The sequence below is a fragment of the Lycorma delicatula genome, chromosome 7, assembly GCF_047948215.1.
Source record: "Lycorma delicatula isolate Av1 chromosome 7, ASM4794821v1, whole genome shotgun sequence".
NCBI lineage: Eukaryota > Metazoa > Arthropoda > Insecta > Hemiptera > Fulgoridae > Lycorma > Lycorma delicatula.
Window position 1 is genome coordinate 81,227,311 of NC_134461.1, and position 23,033 is coordinate 81,250,343.

Sequence of the window (23,033 nt, forward strand, 5' to 3'; positions counted from 1 at the left end):
AATGGTAAATATGCCTAAAATTATTTTATTAGCAGAGGTTTGGGCATATGATTATGAAATGTATAAATATAAGATTGAAAATAATCTTTGTTTTTATAATTGTAATAATAACTATAGAGTAGTTATTGGGGTGGAGCTTACTGCAGTTTTTATATCTGTTTATATTGTTCAAAAGCATGTAGTACGTATAATATTGGGTAAAAGTAGACAACATGAATCCTTCCCATTATTCAGAGGCCTTAAGATCTTGCCACTGTGTCATATGTATTTCTATAGAATACTAATGATGTATTATGAAGGCTGTAAACAGGAAAGGATCCTTGGTACTTTGGTTACAAGGCGTTTGCAGCAAGTGGATAGATTACGTCCTCCTAGGCAGAGAATTGAGTTATTTAAAAGTTTTTATTCATACTCAGGTCCAAAAATATTTAATCACTTACCAAGGGAATTTAAATCCATAGAAGACTCTAAAACCTTTTCACAACCAATTTATGATTGGCTGTTGTCAATTGAAGATGTAAAGGGGTTTTTAATTGATTGGCCTGTGATTCTGGGTGGAATCGATAATTATCTTTATTTTATTTATCATTATTTTTCTTTCAATTTTATCTAAGATTAATTTCATTTTCAATTTAATCTTGTATTATATTTATGGTTCTGATTTATTTAATCTGTATGAATGGATATATAATCATGTCACTAGCTGAAATTTTAGTACTGCAGACTTGTGTCATCTAATTAATTTAAAAATCCAACAAGGAAATCCATACTTGACCAATAAATAATACTTGATTTCATACTTGATTCAATAAATAATTAGTTTATTATTTTACTCACTGAAAATAATTGGACGGTAACTTCCTATACAATTATTACTATAGGAGGTATCTAGTTCCACAAGATTATATAATAAATATTTACTTTTATTATTTTACTTCTATTTTATATTGTTTGTTGTATGTCAACTAAGCTTATGTGTTAAGAATTTATAACTGTAAATAATTTTATTTTAATTTGTAATCTGTTTATTTTGTGGAATAAAAATTATTATTACTATTATATTCATGTTACTGCAGTAGTAACATTATTTATAACACTTTATTTATAAATTAAAATTAAAACTATTTAAAATTTAAACTTACCTTCCCTCTCTTGTTATTTTCATTAGATTGTTTTTTAATAATAGGTTGTTCATCTGCACCCTTTTCAACATTTGATTTCTGTTTTAATTCAGTTGGATTACTAACAGAATTGATAGCATCACTTTTGATGACATTATCACTATTTAAAATGCTATGTTGTTTATTAACATCTTCATTACTAACAGGAGGTAATACAACAACACTACTCTTTAAATTTTCAGCTGCTTTATTATTTACATCAGAAGTTTCATCAATTGTTGAAATATTAACTTCTGAAGGATTTTCTGTAGCAATAGTAACATCAGAATTAGGAGCAGATTCTGTCAAAGGTTTTTGTATTAAACTGTCCGGAGTAGTTACATCCGGGCCTTTAGAACTTTCAGGTGTTACAATCTGGTGCTGTATTAAATTTATCGATGGATCAGTATTTTCCACAGTTGAAGAATTTGATGAAGGTTCTTCTATATTAGTAGTAACAACAGGTGTTATTACATCTGCAGTAAGTGAAGCTGGTAGTGTTGCTTCATCATTAGTTATAATATTGTTCAATGAGGTAGCATCATTATTCACAACCGATTCATTTATAACATTATTATTACAATTATTTACAGTAATTTCATTAAAACTATTATTCTGTTCATTCACTTGTGAACTGTTATCACTAACGATTGGTAAAGAGGTTGACTGGCAACTACTTTGTACAAAGATTTCACTATTCGCTTGACTTTTAGAATCATGTACTGGCTTTGTAGTTTTAGATGACTTTGGAGAGTTAGCACATTTACCAGCAGATTTAGTTTTGGATGAAACACTTTTAATTTCACATTTATTTTCTAATATATCACCATTTATTAATTGTTGAACATCAGATTCCAATAATTTTTCATTAGCAATAGTACTATCATCTGTACTTTCAATTTTATTCATGTTATCACCAATTTTATCATCTGAAAAAGTAAATAAAATTTTACCACCATATATTTAATGACAATAACACTAACATCTTATACTTATGTTTATTATTATTTTAAACATTATACTTAATAACACACATAATTTTTACATAAAGGATTTTTTTAGGTAGATTTTTGTAGAAATGAATCGTTAAGAGCGAGTAATATTATGTTATATTATATGAACTTACTATAAGCGAAAAGAATAGTTCACTTTTTCTAAATCATTGTTTATTAACTTTAAACAAGACATCATTTGATAAATGATACTTTTTGAAATAAATTTTCAAAAATATATATTTAAAAAAGAAAATTTGTAATGCAATGTACCAGATTGTGAATAGTCCTTTAATTTTGCGAGAAGAGAACTGCGTTCACCTTGTAATGTCCGGCATAATCTTTGTAATGTTAATACCTGGCGATTAGCATGATTCAATTCCTGATCAGCTTTTTGTTTTTCTTCAGCCATTTCTAATAATGCTCTATGACTGCCTTCCCATCTCTGTTTCCATGTTGATACCTCTTTTTCTAGTTTACACATTTTCTTTGACATCTAGACAGAAAATATTTAAATCAATACACTGAATATTAATTTTTTAACCACTAATAAAATATTATATAAAAATTACATCATAACAGTCATTATTTTTTAATGTATGTTCTGAAGCAAAGCTAGTAAAACAAATAATCATATGTGCAACATTGTTTTAGCTTCGATTTCCCGTAGTACTTTACATATGAAGTGTGGCTATTAAATAACGAGACTAATGCTGCTAGAGAACAACAGTGCATGTGTCAAATTTATACGGCCGACAGCTGTGTAGCATGAAGCCTGCTCTTTCAATTTTTGCCACTCCAATTTCTGTAGAAATATTAGTTTGGCCATGGCTTTCATTTGGATAACATCTGTTTTTTGTTTTGCTGAAAAAATTATAATTGTTTTATTAGAGCAAAGAATTGTTGTGAAAAAGAATTTCATATGAAACTCAGAAAAACTGCTAATGAAACATCTTTTATTAAAAAAAGTATATGGCAATGAATGTTTACCACATGCATGGGTTTTTGAGTGGTTTAAGCATTTCCAAGATGGCTGAGAAGACGTTGAAGATGATATTTGCCCGGGTCGTCCTTCCACATCAAAAACGGATAAAAATATTGAAAAAATTGGTAATCCAATTCAATCTGACAGTCAGTTAACTATTCTTGTGATTGCTGAAACTGCAGGAATTGATAAAGAATGCGTAAGGTAAATTTTACATAACAATTTTAACATGCAAAAAATGTGCGCGAAAATGATGCCTAAAATTCTCACAATCGAACAAAAAGAAGCTCATGAAAATGTTCTGTCACTTTGAATGCCATTAAAAATCACCCAAACTTCTTGGAAAGAATAACAACATGTGATGAATCTTGTTTTTCACTTATCATCCAGAAACTAAGCATCAATCCATGCATTGGAAGGCCCCAACTTCACCAAGCGTACCATTTAGATAATACTTCAGAGGATGAATGAGGATGATATGTATGAGTGTAGTCTTGTACATTCTCAGTTCGACCATTCCTGAGATGTGTGGTTAATTGAAACCCAATCACCAAAGAACACCGGTATCTACAATTTAGTATTCAAATCCGTGTAAAAATAACTGGCTTTACTAGGACTTGAACACTGGAACTCTCGACTTCCAAATCAGCTGATTTGGGAAGACGCGTTCGCCACTAAACCAACCCAGTGGGTTGTCAAGATGTTTCTAGCCAAGTATAACATTCCAGTATTACACCATCCACCTTATTCGGCTGACCTGACACCATGTAACTTTTATCTATTCCCCAAGGCCAAATCTGCATTTAAAGGAACAAGATTTCAGACCGTTGAAGCTGTGAAAGAAAAAGCAGCATGCATCAGGAAAAAACTCACAAAGAAGACTTCCAGCACTGTTTCAACAATGGAAAATATGCATGGAGCATTGTAGGGATAGAGGAGGGGTGTAGATTGAAGGGGATATAACTATAACTAAATATATATCAATTTAAAATAAAATATTTTACAGCATTAGTCTCATTATTTAATAGCTGCTACACCTCATAACTTGTAAAGATATGGCTTTGGAATGTATGTTTTTCATGATTTCATAAGGGAATTAGGTATAATAGAAAAAAAAATTATGTAAAATATTATATGCAATTTATTAAACTTCATAAACTTTTTAAAACTAATTTTTTTTAAGTGAACTCCCTGAGAGAGAATACATTTATTAAGTCATGTCAAAAATTATTTGTAACTGTTTTTAACAATATACTAACTCTTTTAACCTAACTTTTAATTTATCTCAATGCACTAACAATTTTTCTAATTTATTAAATAATATTATTTTACAAATCCTCAGCAGTATGCACTGATTTTCAGGAATACCCAGAGAAAGTGGGCTGTTGCAGTTAGATCTGGAGAACTAGGTGGGCAATTTGTTTTTAAAATGGGAAATGAGGTGTCCAAGAAACATGTTTCTCATAATGTTCATAGTGTATCAAACAGTATGGGCTGTGGCACCATACTGTTGGAACAAAATTTCATCATGAATCTTATTAGGTATCACTATTACTGTAAGCACTTCTTGGTATCGTTCAGAAGTAACAATTAGTATGTGACAATCTTCAAAAACATATGGACCATTAAATCCAAATGAAGATATACCACACCATATACAAAATTTGGCACAAGTAACAGTTTTTCGTGCAATTTACCTTGGCTTTTCACAATTCCAATAAAGAAAATTTTGTATGTTAACACTATCACCAAACTTTTCTTTATACTTAGATTATTGATTTGAATTCAATAAATGCACTCCCAAACACACATTCTTGCACTGACTGGTTGTTCATGTTGCTTACCATATGCCACTAAACACAACTGTATGACTGAGTGGTTCTGTAAAGCAACCTTCTTCACCACTCTTCAGGATTAACTCCTTGAAAATCATCACATTTCACAGAGATGCATTCGTTAAATAACAATTTCTACAAAATCCTTTTCATCAGTTGTTTAAAAAAAAGAATGTAATAATAATTAGAGATTTTTAACCTTTGTATTGCATCAACTGCACTTAAAAGTACATGTTAAATTAGTCAAAACCATTCTATGTTTTATTCAAATCTGATTACGTCATGCTATTATTAAGTATGTAAATCAGAAATGAGTGGACAGCTACAGTCATTTACAGTCCAATGTAAGAGATAGCATCAGTGTTTACTAATGTGACAGTTCAAAGCTCAATTACAGAGACGTAACAGCTTTTCTCAGCAAGATTCAGGAAAGATTAACAATCATACAGCAAAAAATAAGTGCACGTTTTACTTCCTAGATATGTAATTTACCTTAATATATCTCATGGGAATAAGAAATGAATTTTTGTAAAAAGTGGAAATTAACAAGCCTGAAAAGGATGCAAACTAATCTTAGAGGTAAGTGAAAATGATTTATTAAAAATTTGTCTAAACAAAATCAATAACACCAGATTGTTCACAGTATATATTAAACAGTTAAAAAAATTACACTTTAACCTATAGCAAATTAATAACAATCTATTTTATTAATATATATAGGAGCTTATTCTAAGCCAAGAAAAGTCCCCTGGAAGACTGGAAGTTAGATTTGAGTACAACATTAAAAGAATGGCAGATTAAATCAGCGTTTCAAATTTTCTCATTAATCAAAAACAAAAGAATAAAGAGAGCAATTTGATTGTTTGGGATGCTAGAAAATGTTATTAGAATTAAATTCACAGTATATAGAAACTGTTTCAGTCCATCTGCCATATTTAAAATGTCCAAAGATGTTGAAGGAAATAACACAGAAATTATCTAACTTATTAAAATAAATAAATTATCTTAGAATTAAGTTATAAAATTTATCTCCTGAATTACTTCTGGTCATGAAAAAAATACCGTAATTAATAACTGGGTCCTGGTTTTAATTCTACATAAGAAACAACAGTAAGTACAATTTAGTTTTTAAAATCTTTATAAAAATTGTTTGGACATTTAGAAGCACATTTGAAAATGATAATATGAATATTCATTTTAATGATATGACTGTTTAACTCAAACAAGAATAAAAATATTGAAGAAAAAATATCAAGTTTTTTAATAATAATGACAAAGCAGAAATACATTTAACTTATAATTAATTAGTTCTAATAACTGGTGGAAAAAATCAGTACAGAAAAAAATTAATGAAGCAATTTTTTCATTGTTGTACAGAAAGTAAATGAATATTTTATCAAGATCAAAAATTTATAATGTCCAGAATACTTCCAGCAATCAGGAAAATTTTCTTGCCTCAGAATAATAATCTCCTATATATATTAATAAAAATTTGATGAAATTTAGCAGTGCAGCTGATGTAATAGAAATATTAATACTAATCATCATTCATTATTACATTTCTTTCTTAAAACAACTAGTGAAAAAGATTCAAAATATGTTGAAAGTAAATCTATATAACAGTGAACATTAAAATCTAGCTTTAACTACTCAGGAAGCATTCCAACTAAATAGAAGAGATTTATTTAACAAAAACAAACAAACCTTTTCCATTTCCCCTTTGAATCCACCAAAAACCTCATTACTACGAGCTAAAGCCTTCTGGAATTCATCATATTTATCATCATACATTGATATTTGACTGCGTAGATTTATTTCTGTTGCTTGAAATTCTTGACAACGAGTCTGATACTGTGATAATTCCTGAAATAAATGGAAGTCAATGCAATAATTTGATGAGTAACTAATAAAGTTATACGATATAAGGACAATTTTTTATAAGATATTTTATTAATACTTTCTTACAACATAAACAGAATACACATGATTTCACTAATTTTAATCTTCAAAATTACATTTTAATAAAGTATAGGATTTTGAGTTAGAAATTTTATATTAAATTTATTTCACTAAGGTTAAGTACAATTTTACTAACTGACTTCCTAAAGGATTACAGTAAACAAGTAAACATCATAACAAAAGAAAAAAAATTGCTTTTTCTTCTTTTAATCACAAAGATTGTCTTTTAATCACAAAACAAAGCTAGTACAATATTAAATATTTTAGTTTACATCAATACTGATTAAATTTGTAATATGTTGCATTGTATTGTTCATATTAAACCAATAAATTAACAAAAATATTTACTATAATAAGGATCGAATATGAATAAAACTGCGAAATAAGATTTTAATATTACAAAATAAACTAACCATTAGAATTTGTTGTTTTTCTCTTAACATTATTTCTCTTTCAGCTGCCATTTCCACTTGAGCTTTAGCAAGTTTAGCATCAGCCAATTGAGCTTCCAACTGCATTTGTTTTGATATTTTTTCAACCTGCTGTTCCCTTAATTCATACTGTTCACAGACATTTTTCAGTTTAGCATTCATATCAATATTATCATCCCGTAATTTCATATTTTTATCGTTATTTTGTTGCATAAGTGTAGTTATTTCATTTAAAGTTGCTTGAAATTTAGCTGATACTTCTTTACGTTTTTCCTCTTCTTCTCGTATTTTTAATAAACTTTCATCCTAAAAATGAGTAAGACAAAAAATAATTAAAAAGTTACTTTTATCACATCACCGATAAAATTTTTTTCATTGGACATGTAGATTTTTTCACTAAAAAGATTTTTTAAACATTTTTCACTAAATAGAGATACAAATAGGATCACGTGGATCCAGATCCATGAAACCTGTTCCAAAGAACAGGAGTTCAAAAGAAGTATAGTAGTTGTGTCCCTACTGGTTTGGTTTTTTCTTTTTGAGGGGACGAAAAACATTTTTACATTATTGTCATCCGGAAAATAAGAATATGAAATCTAATAAAAAACAAAAACTAAAAACACAATAAAAATTTTAATTAAAATATTAAACACAAAAACATACAACTACTATCACTACTATCTACTATCACTATAAAACATATAACTACTACTACATATCAACTACTATCGCTATATAGTAGTAGTATCTACAATACTACTATCTATTAAAAGCTTAAAAATAAATAATGTTAAAAAAAATTATATATATATATATAATTTTTTTATATATATAAAAGTTATAAATATATATAAATTACATAAATTAAATTATATATATTATTTAAATAAAATTATATTTTACAAGATTTTACATATTTTCAAGAACTTGGTTGCAATGAGTGAAATTCTGGGATTTGTTTGGTTTTCTATCTCATTAATGATAAATTAATTTGCTATTAGCAAGGTATCGAAGTATCATAAACTTGGTTATTATGAGCATTTTCATTTTTTAAAATACTGTAATTCAAAAAATGTTATACAACAACCAAATAATATCAACGCAAAGGAAATTCCATTTCTACATTTACACGACATTGTACGGTACATACAGTACAAGTTTCACTGCGTAATTACAAAGGCTGGTAGTTACAGTATTTTAATTGCTTGGGATAAAATCCAAATTATCCAAGAACTGGAATGAGGCCTATCAAATTAAGACATTTGCAAAAATATGGACTTCCTTCATCCACAGTTTCAACAATATGGAAGAGTCATGGGAAACTTGTGAGTGCTTTTGAAAAAAACTATACGCAAGCAAAAAAACTCAGGCTATATGACAAAGACAACTTAGACAGTGCCCTCTTATCATGATTTAAAGAGAAAAGAAATGAAAATGTACCTATCACTGATCTAGTTTTAAAAATACAGGCTGAAAAATTTACTATAAATCTTGTTTTTTTCAAAAATTAATGGGGAAGCTAATAGTGCAGGCAGTTCAATTGTGAGCAATTGGGTGAATGATGATTGACTACTTATTAAATCTGTTTATAATGAAGAGGATACTTTTAATGCCGATAAAACCGGCATTTCAGGTGGTTGATGCTTATAAGAATTATTGAGAACACGGACAAAAAAAAAAATTCTAAATGACAGTTTTAGACACTATCAGATTTATGAAGCGATCTTGGTGTAACTTTCACAAGCTACAACTCAAAACAGTTTTATAAAATCTGGTCTCATTCCACACTATATTTTGAAGGAAGATTACCATGATGAAGATGATATACCATTCTCAGCATCGATTCAAACTCTTAATTCGACAAACAAATCAGCCTTTCAAAGAATATTCAATAGATGACTACGCAACAGCCAATGACAATGTACGTACTACAGAAATTCCAACTGATGAAAACATTATTACTGAGGTAACTCATAGTCGTGCAAGTGATAGCGAAGCTGAAACTGAAATCGAAGATGAATCAACTACTCTCCAAGTTGTATCAATGATTGACACCAAAGAATGTTTTAAAAAATTAATGTAGTTTAGTGAGACTAGCAAGTGATGAATTCGTGGAGCACTTGAATAAACTACAAAACTATTTTAATGATTACAGGTATAAGATTATTAAACAAACAAAAATAAATGATTATTTTAAGGCTAATTAGTTTATATGTGCAATTAAGTTTTGACGTATTCTGTTGAAGAATGAAGAAAAAATAGATTAGAATGATTTTTTAGATTTAATAAATACAGTTTGTATGTAAAAACATGTGATGTACACATTTTTGTGTAGTGTTAATTTGTTACTTTCCTCAATGATTTTGGTAAATTTTACTGCATATTTATTACCACTCTTTTTGCTAGTTCACTGAACACTAACAATTTTGGTTAAAATCAAAATATATTAGCATCTAAAAATTGTATTACATCTAAATTTTAATTGTCTATAATACAAAACACATTGATATGTTATTTTAAAACAACTTCTTCTTAGGTAAACAGTATTTTTTGTATTATAATAGATAATGATGGCATAAAAATTTACAGTTATGAGGTGGCAACTTGGAAGTACCAAAGATATTTGATCGGCCCCTTGAATCTTGTTATAACCAAGTTTTACTGTATAATAATATTAAAAAGTATATCTATTCCAACAAGTCAAAGAAATAAAAACACCCAGTCCAAAACTTCTTTATCATTGCCCAGGATTTGACAAATATTACTGGGCAATATCTTGTGTACAACACAAGACCGCATGACGTATGCAACCCACAAAGATGTGGCACACAGTCAAGCAGCAATTGCATCGTACACATATTGGTGCATTTACTGTTGACATCAGGTACCTGTGAGTGAGTCTGGTATGGCCTAACTGCAATCAACAAAGGACTACCTCTCGACAGAGTTTTCTGAATGACGAGTCCCATAGCAACAGTGTTTTTATTATACCAGAATTTATTATCCACTGTGGCAGTACAATCACCTTGCCACTTTATTTGAAGAGTGTGTTTTACACAATTAATAAAATCGCATGCAGTAACACGAGTGGTGAAGGAAGGTTGATTGCATGCGTCTTTAGCAGCAGAATCTGCAAGTTTATTACCCACAATTACTATGTGGCTAGGGATCTGGCAGAAACTCACTTGTATGTTGTGATGGTTCAACAAGCAATTGCATTATAGATTTCAGTGACCACAGGATGTCTTGAGTAAAAATCTTCTAAAGCTTGGAGTGCACTACACGAGTCACTACAAATAAGGATATAACAATATTTTGGGTTAACAATATTCAAAGCAAACAGTTCAGCAGAAATACACTTGCAATATTAGGTGGACCAAACATATAGATTCTGCAATTAGAAAAAAGGGCCCTAAATGGTATCATTCTGTTTCAATCCATCTGTGTATATTATTGCATCTGGGTTTGTTTTGGAAGAATATGGTGAAACATTTGCTGAAAGACGATGGGTGGTGTTGATTGTTTCTTGTATATGGTAAGATCAAAAATAGAATTTATAAGTTTGATTCTCAACAGAGGATATGAACAGAGATATGTTGGAAAAATAGAAGGTATGTCAACGTTTAAAAGGTGTAGTAACCACCAGGTATGTACACCCACAGGTGCAGTATAATGTGGATGGTTTTCATACCTTTATAAATTAGGATTTGCAAGAACTGTGGTAGAAGCCGGGTGATTCGGTTGCACTCTAAGATAGGCAAAGTAAGCTGCTAGAAGTTGGTCATGTTTATCCCAAAGTGATGGTTCACCGCACTCAATAAGTACACTAGTGACAGGGCTTGATCTAAAAGCACCTGTAGCAAGATGAAGAAAATCATGATGTACAGTATCTAACATCTTCAGTGCAGTATGATGCTCTGGAAAGTAGACAATGCAACCATAATCTAAATGGGAAGAAACTAAAAGAATAATAAAATTTCAACATACATGACCTATCAGCTCTCCAATTGGTATTGCTAAGAACTTGCAGCGTATCTAGCAGTTTGGTACATTTCATTTTTAATTGTTAGATGTGATTGATGCACATATGACAGTTGTCAAAAAAATATCACAAGAGATAGCATTTAGCTCTTCATTCAGAAAGATTTGTGGAATAAAAGGGTTCTGCAGGCAACAAAAAACTACAAATTTTGTTTTCTAAGGTGGAAATGTGAAACCAGTAACCTTATATCAAGCTTCAATGCGAGATATAGTGTTATGCAGTAGTCTCTTTGCTGTGCCTGTTGAACAGGATATAATATATATAGAAAAATCATCAAAAATTAAAGAACATGAAATGGTGGCTGCACCATTTTGTTGTGTAGTTGTCTAAGGGTATATGTTGTAAATTGTGTAGCGTTCTTGATTTAATGTACATGTATAGTGTAAACTGTTCTGGAGCTTAGTGTGTAGTGGAAAGAAAGAAAAGCTGCAGAGGATAGGCCCATGGGGATGCCCACCCCCAAAGTCTTAAAGAATAGACTCCCTCCTGACAGGGTGGTCTGGATTATACCCCAGATTATTTATCTTCTTGTACTTTCAATCAAAAGAATAGTATTCAATTTCAGTTTTTTTGAAATAATCTAACTTAAAATATTTGTTAATCAGATCAATTAAATTAAGAATAGTACAATAAGGGACTTTTTTAATAGAATGTATGTTAGATAAAATATTTCACAAAGAATTGTATTTCTAATTTATATAAAATACAGGAAAACCACCATATAATGGAAAAAGTTATATCAAAGAAAGAAAAAAATTATTGATTGGAAAAATAAAATTTTAAAAAGAATTTAGTAATTATTACTCATTAGTAATTGGAGATTCAAAATACATTATATTTAATAAATTAATTGAAAAAGAAACAGCAAAAATCTAAAGATACAGAAAAGGAAAGAGAAAGGAACTTTTATTGAAACTATAAATATTATTAATTTCAAAGAAACTGAAGTAAGAAATTGATAAATGTAATATTAATATAAGTGTTATTAAAAGATATCATAAAAGAATAGGCAAAAATCAGTGCTTAAAAATGCAGTGAAATTAAAAAAGAGAATTCCATAGAAAAAAATATAGAAATCCTGAGTATTGTATTAATTGATCCACCCATTTGAACTAAAAGCAACATAAGATCAAGTAGATCTGAGTGTAGTGTAGAGGCTAGTATCATTATCAAACAGATATGAATGATCTGGTACTAAAATGTTAAATTAACATTTAAAAAATTTAATTTTAGAAACAAAATAAGTTAAATATAACAAAATACATTCGAAAATAATACTGAAACTTTACCTGAGGTTTAAAAAATACATTTTAATTATAAACAGTAAGAAAATTTAATATTAACCTTAATTGCCTTATTTTGACGCTGCAGTTCTCTACATAAATTCTCTAATCGACTTCTAGTAAGAATAGCTTTACTATGTTCAGTTTGTAATTGTTCTTTTTCTCGCTGAAGAGTACTGCATCGTTTTTCTGCTTGTTTCAATGCTAGCTGTAAAATAAAAGTATACAGTAACATTAAATTTTACTGGCTTTTAACGATTAATAATGACAAGTCAACCATAAGAATTAATATCCTTATACAGGGCATTTCATAATGTTCTTAGGAGTTACAAAAATTCAGTACAAAAAAAGTATTACAGTTACCTAAATGAAAGTTGTACGAGGTGATGCAGGGAATCGAAGAGTTTTTGTTAAAATCTATAAATGTTCAATATGTGCTCCTCTGGTGACACGGCACACATCAACACGAAAGTCTAGCTCTTGCCAAACTCGTTCTAACAAGTCATTTTCGATTGCATTGATTATGCGATCCTTTAGCTCAGCGATATCATGTGGCATTGGTGGACAAACACGTTATCTTTCATGTAACCCCCGAGAAAGAAATCACATGGCGTGAGGTCTGGTGATCTTGGTGGCCACAGCATAATGTGTTGGTCTTCTTCAGACGTACATCCTATCCAGCGTCAAGGTAATGTTGTGTTAAGGTACTGTCGAACCTCATTATGAAAATGGGCAGGACAACCATCTTGCTGGAAAATAAAGTCGTTGAGTAGCTGAGGCATAAGCCATAATTGTAACATATCCAGGTATATCATGCCGGTTACTGTTGGTTCTAAAACCTAAAAATATTCATTCAGTGAACTGTAAATCCAAGAGTGATTCATCCATTGGGTGGATAATAAATAATGTGCGGAATTGCTCAAAAATCGTATTATTATTGTTCATTGAAAACCATTAATAGCTTAATGTTAACTTACGCAGAATTGTAACCTTACAATCGTGAATTTTATATGTCGACATGAATTCTCTTGATTTTTATGAAGCATATGATTATAAAGAAGAAATCAAAACTTAATATTTAAAGAATTTTTTATATTACCTTAGATTCACATATTAAAAACATACATAAGATATTTCAGCATTAATTGAAACATATTAAATTTTTAACAAGCAATTATAGAGAGAGAGTTTACATTTTGTAGTGTCTTATACATTAGATTGAGGTGAACTGATAGAACATGGTTTTAATATGTTAAAAGAAGACAATACAACAATCCAAAAGATGATTTTCTTTTGTTTTTAAATTAAAGTTCTTCTTATTACCATAAACACATGAAATGATATAGTTAAATCTTAATAAATAATACAAAACTTATTACATTGCTAATACACAGCTACATAAATCCCGAATGTGTTTCATATAAGCGTGTGGGTTTTCAGTTCCCCAAACTCGCACGTTATGATGGTTTACTTTGCCACTAATATGGAAAGTAGCTACAGCACTGAAAATTATATTGTTTACAAAACCTTCATCTAACAACATTTTTTCCTGTAACTGTAAACAAAAATCGAGCCTACGTGTTTTATCTCCATCAGAAAGACTCTGGATTAATTGAAGATAATATGGTTTGCATAATAAACGTTTAAGGAAAACTCTCCACACTGTTGTTTTCAGAATTCCTAATTCTCTGCCTCAGCCGCAGTCAATTTTGACGAGCTGCGAATGAAATTTGCACGCACACATTCGACATTGACTTCTGAGGTTGATGAACGAACAGTTGATTTTCGCTTGCACAAGCAATCAGTTTCACTGAATTCTTTATGCCATGCACGAATTGAATTGTCACTTGGTGGCTCCTTATGAAATTTCAACCGAAACGCACGTTGCACAGAAATGACTGAATTTGACAAGTGAAATTCTAACACACAAAATGACTTCTCGCTTCCTGTGGCAGTCATTTTCTCTACTGTTGATGCCTAGCGAGCAAATGGTTTACTAACTGCCTAGTATATGTGGAAAAAACTATTTGAAGTACTCTTTCGTACAGTACTTGTTTTATTCTTATGAGTGAAATAGTTTTTGTTAATGAATTTTCAAAACTCCAAAAAAACATTATGATATACCCTGTACTGTAATATCCTTTCCTACATTGTCAAAATTTATCTAACTTGAAGCAGATCTAACTTGAAACACATTTTTAAAATCTCATCTTTTGACATAAATACTTCCTATTAACAGTGGAACTAATAACATGTCCTAATTTTGTCTGAAATGTTTATACATCAATAATTGTAGTAAGAAGCAACATAATCTTTTTATACTGTTTAAAATAAAATAACAGGTCTCTGTGAAAATAATAACAAAATTGTGAAAAGATGAAAAAGCACAAACAGATCTCAATAAAACTTGGAAAAGTAACTTTTGGATTTTGGATTAAAGTGAATTTCCCAGGGCTGTTACTTAAAATAAGGCAACATTATAAACACCATGATTCCTATGTGTGGATTCCAACACAGTGTTCAGTCCCTGAGCTGTTTTTGTTTAATTATTTAATAGTAAAATAGGACATCTTTAATTTTTTCCACAACTGCCTACACCACAGAAGTGATCTAATAAAAAAAAATTCTAATGAAAGCAATTAAATTTAACTTTTTTTTGTAAAAATCTTTAGCCCACTACCTTTTTGTCTCAGTTGAAATGTTTATATTATTCCTTTAAAGGTTACTTATCTTCTTTTTTTACTAATATAAGACTTTTTTAAATTTATAGCCTTAGAGTGTAATTATTAGGTATTTAGATTAAAAATACATTTATAACTGAGGGCAATAATGCCAATGCAAGTCAGAGTTATAAAATATTCCTTATTGAAATTTAAAAAATTTACTCACCTCATTATTTTCTCTTTTAATCTATTATGTTGCATAATCTCAATGTTAAATTTGCGTTCAAATTACAAAAGCATGTTAACTATGTTTTAATACTATTTTATTTTGGCTTATTTATTTGATTTAGTTGATCCAGATTGTTTTGATTATATACGTTTCAGTATACTTTCCTTGTTTCTGTGCTTTCCTAGATCTTGTACATTTATTCTGTTATCTACGAGTAACAATCCCTTTTAACTACAGTTCATTCAACACTGATTATGATACTGCTTAAAAGAACTGAAAAGATTAAACGTGAAAGAAGATTGCATATCATAAAATGTATCTAAACCAATCAAAATGAAAAAAAAATTTTTTAAACAGTTCCTCTGCTGAGAGGAAAAAGTGTAAGAAAGAGGGGGTGATTAATTTATCATTTTACATTATCTATGCTAGTTCTTCCTTATCGCATGCATGTGAAGTACATAGATAAACATATGTATATGCATCATTCAAAGTTTGAGAGTACTGATCTTCATTATAATACTAGTTCCTCAGGCGAACAGAGTGAAGGTGCCATTTGTAGAATTGAATTAACAGTATTTTGGTGTTTTTTGATATGAAAGAGTTTAATTGGCTGAGTAAAGAAGCAACATGAACACTTTATTATATACTTTCCCTAAGCCCATGTTTACTAGTCTGGCATGAGTGTACAATTTTTGCAGGCAATTTATTTTTCATCATCAGATTGCTCACACCTGATAATGAACTGTTATTGGCCAACATACACAAACTTAATTTATTAATTCCAGTCTGTAGTCTGTAATCCCCAAACAGTTACTTAAATTTAGTACTCTAGAAAAAAATTTGACAAAAGTAATTCATAAGATTACCTGAAGTTTTCTATTCTCATCAAAAATATCAGCGTATTTCTTGCACATTGCAGCTAACTTTTCTTCAGTGGTGTTAAGGCTGTTTAACGCCTTTAAAACATGATCAACACTCTTGTCATCCTTCTTACGCATCTTCTCCTCTCTTGAACTACGTGTTCGTGCAACTGCTTGTTGCTGCTGCTGTTGTTCCTGACCTGCAGTTACCTAAATCAATAATAACAATTTCTTCAGAACAAAAAATCAGTTTCCAATAAATTATCATGAAAATAAAAAATCCATTAAAAAATGAAGAAAAAAACAATAAAAAAAATGTTAAAGCACAAATAGGAAAGATTAATCAGGCTAAAAAAATGTTAATAGTTTAACAAAATAAAGGGAGACAGAAAATACTGACACAGCCTACGGGTATATATAGCCTGTAAAAAATTATAAACTGCATCCTTATAACTTGGAAGGTCCAAATACCCTTAATTATCTTTTGCAATAAAATCTTGAAATACAAAACTAGGTGAAATGATGATACAATATCAATGAAAAAAAACAATGTGTGTTTTTCAAGATTGGTACTGCTGACCATTAAAATTAAGCAGTTCTGGATATGGTTTCTCTTGGGTCGAGTGACTGCAAGGTGTTACTATATAATAAACAATGATCACAGATAATTAATCAAACAAGAAAGAAGATAAACATCACATACTTAGATCTGACTTGGAAGAGAGAAGTAGATCATGAATTATAAATCATCTTTGTTAAAATAATGGAAGTTTTTAATTCACCAAACCATAATTTTTTTTTTACTGAATTTCAATTTAAAAACCCAAGCGCACTACTACTCTTCACGAAATACATTTTGCTTCAAAACAGCGACCTTATTCTTTACTTGAAAAAAACTTGGCAGCAAATTATATTTTCATATCTAAGAAATTCAGGAAAATCAAATGTATAATAAAAAAATTAAAAATAAGTGTCTCTTGCCTTAACTTGTTTAATCCTTAGGAATTTATCAATTTAGTACCAAACTGTTCAGAATATAAGCCATTCATTTCATCCTAAAAGTAAACTCTCTAATTTGACCAGCAGTTATACGTTGACATGCTAACAAAGTTCAGGAAATTATTACCAAATGGCTGACTATTGTCATAATAAATGATATAGCCAAATGGTATATAGAATAAATGAATAATTTTTTTGGAAAGAATTTTATTTATTCGTCTACATTAATGTTATCCCCTTTAAAATAGTCCTCATTAGATATTATATAATTATGCACATGCTTTTTCCAATCTCCAAAACACTCGATCTTTGAAATAGTGTTTAGCTCTTTCAGCTATTCGCTTTTAATGTCATCTATGCTTGTAAAATGATGGCCCTTTAAGGTTCTCTTTACTTTTAGGAATAGAAAAAAGTCACATGGGGCCATATCTGGTGAATATGGCGGCTGGGGTATCATTACAGTGTCGTTTCTGGCTAAAAATTGATGAATAAACGATGAAGTATGAGCAGGCACATTATCATGATGTAAAAACCACAAATTGTTTCGCCACAAATCCAGGCATTTTTTCAGATTGGTTCACGCAAATTTTTAAAACATTGCTACACTTTATTCCATTCTTATTGCAAAATTTAATACAAATTCTCTGATCCATTATTTATACAAATAAAAAAATTGCCAATTGTACCAAAATAGGTATTATCCTTTTGATGCTGACAACAGACTAAACATCCAATATGGCTAATAATGTACAGATACTTTTCAGACATGTTTACCAATACAACAAAAAAATCCCAAGAATCAGACTAATACAACCATTGAAATTTCAAAATTCTTGTTACTTTTTGAACACACCTCGTATATCAAATAATATTACTATATATACTTAAAGGTCATACTTTAAGCCAAGATGGCTTGCTGTTGTTCATCAACTTGATGAAAATCTATAGAATTACAGAAGAAAAGAAGGAGAGAGTATATATACAGGTATTGGTATTGTTGTACTCTCCAATTGTTGTATATTCTCACTAAAGGTCAATTTCAAGATGATCATCTGGACAGATTTACACCAAAGAAACATATTTAACAGAATTCTGCACCAGATCAAACTATGAAAACTGTTAATAAAATTTTGAGGAAAAAGTAAAATTAATATTATAAAAAACAGTTTGCCAACTTCCAATGGTTTTAAGATCCAAGGACCTCTTCAAACTTGGGGAGTTGCTTTGAAAGTCTTCATAGAATATGAAATTGCAGATGTCAAGTGAATTACAGCTAGATTAAAATAATAATAAAGCAGAATAAATTCACAGTTAGATACTGTACATTACTCACTCAAACATAAATAATTAATTATAAAGAAGGATTTTTCCATATAAACACTCTACAACTTTCAAAAAAGGGATAATTGTGACAAATGAGAAAATTTGATTTTTTTTTTTAATGACAAGTAAATGTAACAGTAAACAAAAAGAAAATAGAATAAAAAAAACCGAAAATGATAGACTACAGGTAATGCAGACTACATGCACACTATATTAGCAGATGGAAAAATAAAAACAATATCAAAAGAAAATCTACTAATTGGCTTTTAATTTTTTGCTTTAGTGAAAAAGGCTGGATAACAATTTTTCCCACAAAATGTGACATTTTATGAGTTCTTTAGAAATTGTAGATTGATTATAGTGTCAATCCATTTGAAGTAACCCAAGGGCGGTTGGTTGACCAATTAAAAAAGATTAAAACTTACCCACTTGTTTCCTACATGTCTCAGGACCTTAAAACTATTTTTTTTTTTTTTTTTTTTTTTATTAAAGCAGTTTACCTGTGGCAGCCATTTTTGTTATGGTGTGCACACTTATTTTTCTGATTGTAAGGGCTTACAGAAAAAAACATAATTAAAAAACTATTGGTCCTGGATGGATAAAACAAAAAGCAATTTAATCATATTTTCTCAAAGTAAATGATTAATTCAATGGTTTATTTCCCTAACTCTTCTTTCTATGAGAGAATTATCAATAAAGTTGAACATGAAAAACTGAGAAATTTCACTTTTGTAATTTTTTCAAGATTCAGGGATAGCACATACAGTTTGAATTATTTTTTATATGTAGGTATATGTTAGTAGTTTTACCATAAATAATATTAACGGTGATATACTTACTCCTAAATTTTTATGAATTTTTAAACTCACTTTTTTAAAAAATTCAAATTTTGGCTTCAAATAACTCTGATGGAGCTGGTGATAAAAATGTCAGATTAGTACAATTGCAGTATTTTTATAAATGTTTATGGCAAATAAAAATATTCCTTTCGGCACGCAGGAAGGCAGATGTTGATTTCACCAGTGCTAAGTCGGGGATAAAAAAAATTTCCACCTTAAAGTTAAAAAAAACTTCAAATTTACTCAATATGACAATGGTTGCATATGAAAAAGGTTTCACATGTTTAGTATACGACAAGCCCCTCTTCTTACAATTCCAGCAACATTTTGGTCGTCCCTTGCCATAAGGGTTTGGTCATATTAAAAATTGTTTCAGACAAAAGTTTTAGATAATGTTCTATTGCCTATTAAGGGAGGTATGATTTTTTTTGTCTTCAAAACCCAATTTTTTCCACCCCCTGGGCCAATGGTTGGTGATATAAAAAAAGCTTTACTAAGATAAGTTCTAGGCCTACTTAATAAGAAAGTTATAGCAATGTTTTGTTGTTTTGAAAAAGCCTCCTCATTTTCACCCCATGATCTGATTTTTCCCATTAACGAACTCGACCAAGATTTTGGGTAGATATATCTTATGTAACAATTTGAAAGTGATTGGCGCAAAATTACAGCAGTTACTGTGTCCACAAAAAAGTGAAAAAAAAATATATATATATAAATTTTTGAACTGATGGTGGTTTTGGGGTCTGTGGGATGTGAAATACGAAGATATGTCAAAATTTTCCAGAAGTCGAATCATGGTACCCATTATCAAAGGTAGCTTTCTTTTGAAATCTAAGTTTTTTGTGTATTGTACTGTTAATAAAAAAGTTACACCTCTCAAAAATCATGAAAAAATCTGTTAAAAGTAATACCACTTTAACTCACTAAAGAAGTGCTCCAAGAGGGTTTCTTGTCTTCTTTCCAATTTACATTTTTTATATTTAGCCCCTATTTTGTTGAAGTTGACGTTTTCAATATTTTTAAAATAGTTTTTTTAAATTATTAATGATAGGTTGTAATTTAATAACTTAACCAATATCAGTAACCTAATACAATTTTGATTAAAAAATGCTTGTAAAACTTACCCAAACTGAGATGTTAATGAGTAGCCTACATCTTTTTTCAAGAATTAATTTTTACTTTTATATTGATTTATTTTTGTAAACACTATTGAAGAAAAGATAAATTGTACCAAAATTTTAATTATTCTTCAATGAAATAGCCTGTTTTTATAGCAATGAAAATTTATTATTTGGTGTGGTTAACCTACTTTGATATCTCTTCTGATAATTCTCTTGAAATTGTGTGATAATGACCTGTCACAGTAATTAGTTCAACTGATGTCAACTTTCTCAGGACTTTCCAGATCCAGACTATCCAGTATCCACACTTAGTCTTGCTGAGACTTGAGATGATGTACATGGTTCAGCGGGGTGGAAAAAACTGACCTGCACATCGTTATTTTCGAAGCTAATATCTAACACTTCATCTATCCACCACTGATCATACAAGCAATAGTCTTTTTCCTTAAATGAAAGTGGTACAATACTAGACACAGAATCGTCTTCATGGTCCTTGAAGTTTGAAGTAAAGTAACATCTTACAATGCCTTGTAACACAGGAACATACTTGTGGTAACCTCTAGTACCAACATCTCTTTCACAGCAGTCAAAACGATATTTTAGATTGCATATTTTAATGTAGATTGCATTTTAAAAATAAACTGTTTGAAAAGCCATTAGAAAAAAAAATTATCATTAAAAAAATTAAAACTCAGCTAAGAATCGGCCAATTTAATATTTAAGGTTAATTACACAAGGTTAGCTTATGTTTGCTGTTATTGTATGAAGTTCAGAAACTTGTTAAAATTTTTTTTTTTTGTTACTTAACTGTGTAAATGTTTCCTTACTATCAATAACTGAAGTCAGTTGACACAAATTATGTTATTAAAGTTAAGTAATTTAAGTTATTTAGTTAGAAAGTTATTTAAGAATGAATAATAAACATTCGATACAGATCATACAAAAAGAAAAATGTAAATACAAGAATACTGACACAAACTCAAAACATTACCCTCGCTGCTACAGGATGTAATTTTTGTTTTCTGATTTAAAAATTTTTGTAAGCCAAAAACTACAAAAAAGCAACATTTATTTTTATATATTTGCAATCAACACAGTGAAAACAACATATGCCAAGATTGTTGAATTTCAGAATACTATTTAACAATTTTATTTTTTAAGGGAATATTTAAAAATTGATCCAATTTTTAAGAAAACCAACCATGATATCTATTATAAACAGAAAGAATGGAAAACATGTCAAAATAATGTAATATAATTATTAATACTTACTACAGTAGTTGGTTCTTTAGTCTTAGAACTTGTTACAGCTTCTTCAATGACATCTGGGTTATCACTAGGTTTCTCATTTATTACATTTGACTCTTGTATTATCTCAGAGTTATCCATACTGTCAATAAGATATAACTAGCATAAGATATCTGAAAATGTGAAAAAAAATGTTACTTAAAATACACTTTCAAAAACAAATACAATTCTTTTCTAAACGAGCTCATAGAGTAATAATTTTCACATCATGAAATCATCCACTCAAGCTCTGATCAGTAAACTTTTTCGATAATAATGCTTTTAAGAATACATATATAAATATATATTTATATACAGCAGAAAGTATATAGAGTTAGTTTAAAATGTATGCTGATTAGAACCACAGAAATAAAAACAACTGAACAAGATTGTAAACATATCACTTACACTAGCTTCTCAACACTTTGAACATATCATGTACTGACACCAATCAAAAAAGGATTCAAAGATAAAATTTCAACAACCAATGGTAAACTAAATTCTCCAGATTTGCTTGTTTTTTTTTTTTTTTTTTTTGTTTTTCAGGGTGAAAAACACTTTCATTTTATCATCACCTGGATACGATGTTATTTGTTAAAAAAAAAAAAAAAAAACCAGACAACTAAGTGTTAAAAATTCACAATTAGAAATTTATTAACAACAAACACAATTAAAATTCATCTTAAAATGAGAAAACCTGTAGTGTTTGCTAAAGATAATAAAATTACCATTTGCTTTATGGCAAATGGTGTAAATAGCTGAAACACAGTATTCAAATATTTGAATATAAACGGGCAGCCCTAAGGAATTGTAAAACATAAGATAACCTTTTTCATTCCTCAAAATAGTTCACATGATAGCCCCAAAAAGTTTAAATTTGTGAAGCAATGTCAAAAAACAGACACAATTCACAAGGATGTGATGCACTGTTAGTTGTTAGTCACAGCGAGCATAAAGAGGTGCATTTGTTTGCATCATCAGATATCCATGAGTGAGCCGAGTGTGCCCTATTCACAAACAGCAGA

At 29.5% G+C, this 23,033-nt stretch overlaps 2 protein-coding genes across 4 annotated transcripts in view; one reads left to right on the forward strand and one right to left on the reverse strand.

The window, feature by feature from the left end:
• Positions 1–23,033, reverse strand: part of LOC142327761 (uncharacterized) — a 34,879-nt gene that overhangs the window by 4,924 nt on the left and 6,922 nt on the right. For all 3 annotated transcript variants that reach the window (XM_075371067.1, XM_075371069.1, XM_075371068.1), the window contains exons 2-8: positions 21,994–22,142; positions 16,446–16,649; positions 12,749–12,895; positions 7,345–7,668; positions 6,677–6,835; positions 2,426–2,648; positions 1,143–2,089 (exon numbers count right to left, since the gene is read on the reverse strand). In XM_075371067.1, coding sequence (XP_075227182.1) covers positions 1,143–2,089; positions 2,426–2,648; positions 6,677–6,835; positions 7,345–7,668; positions 12,749–12,895; positions 16,446–16,649; positions 21,994–22,110 — 2,121 coding nt within the window. In that variant the 5' untranslated portion in view covers positions 22,111–22,142. The remainder of the gene's footprint in view (positions 1–1,142; positions 2,090–2,425; positions 2,649–6,676; positions 6,836–7,344; positions 7,669–12,748; positions 12,896–16,445; positions 16,650–21,993; positions 22,143–23,033) is intronic.
• Positions 5,338–23,033, forward strand: part of LOC142327762 (prostaglandin D2 receptor) — a 170,112-nt gene continuing 152,416 nt past the window's right edge. The window contains exon 1 of the mRNA XM_075371072.1: positions 5,338–5,551. The gene's annotated coding sequence lies outside the window, so the exon portion shown is untranslated. The remainder of the gene's footprint in view (positions 5,552–23,033) is intronic.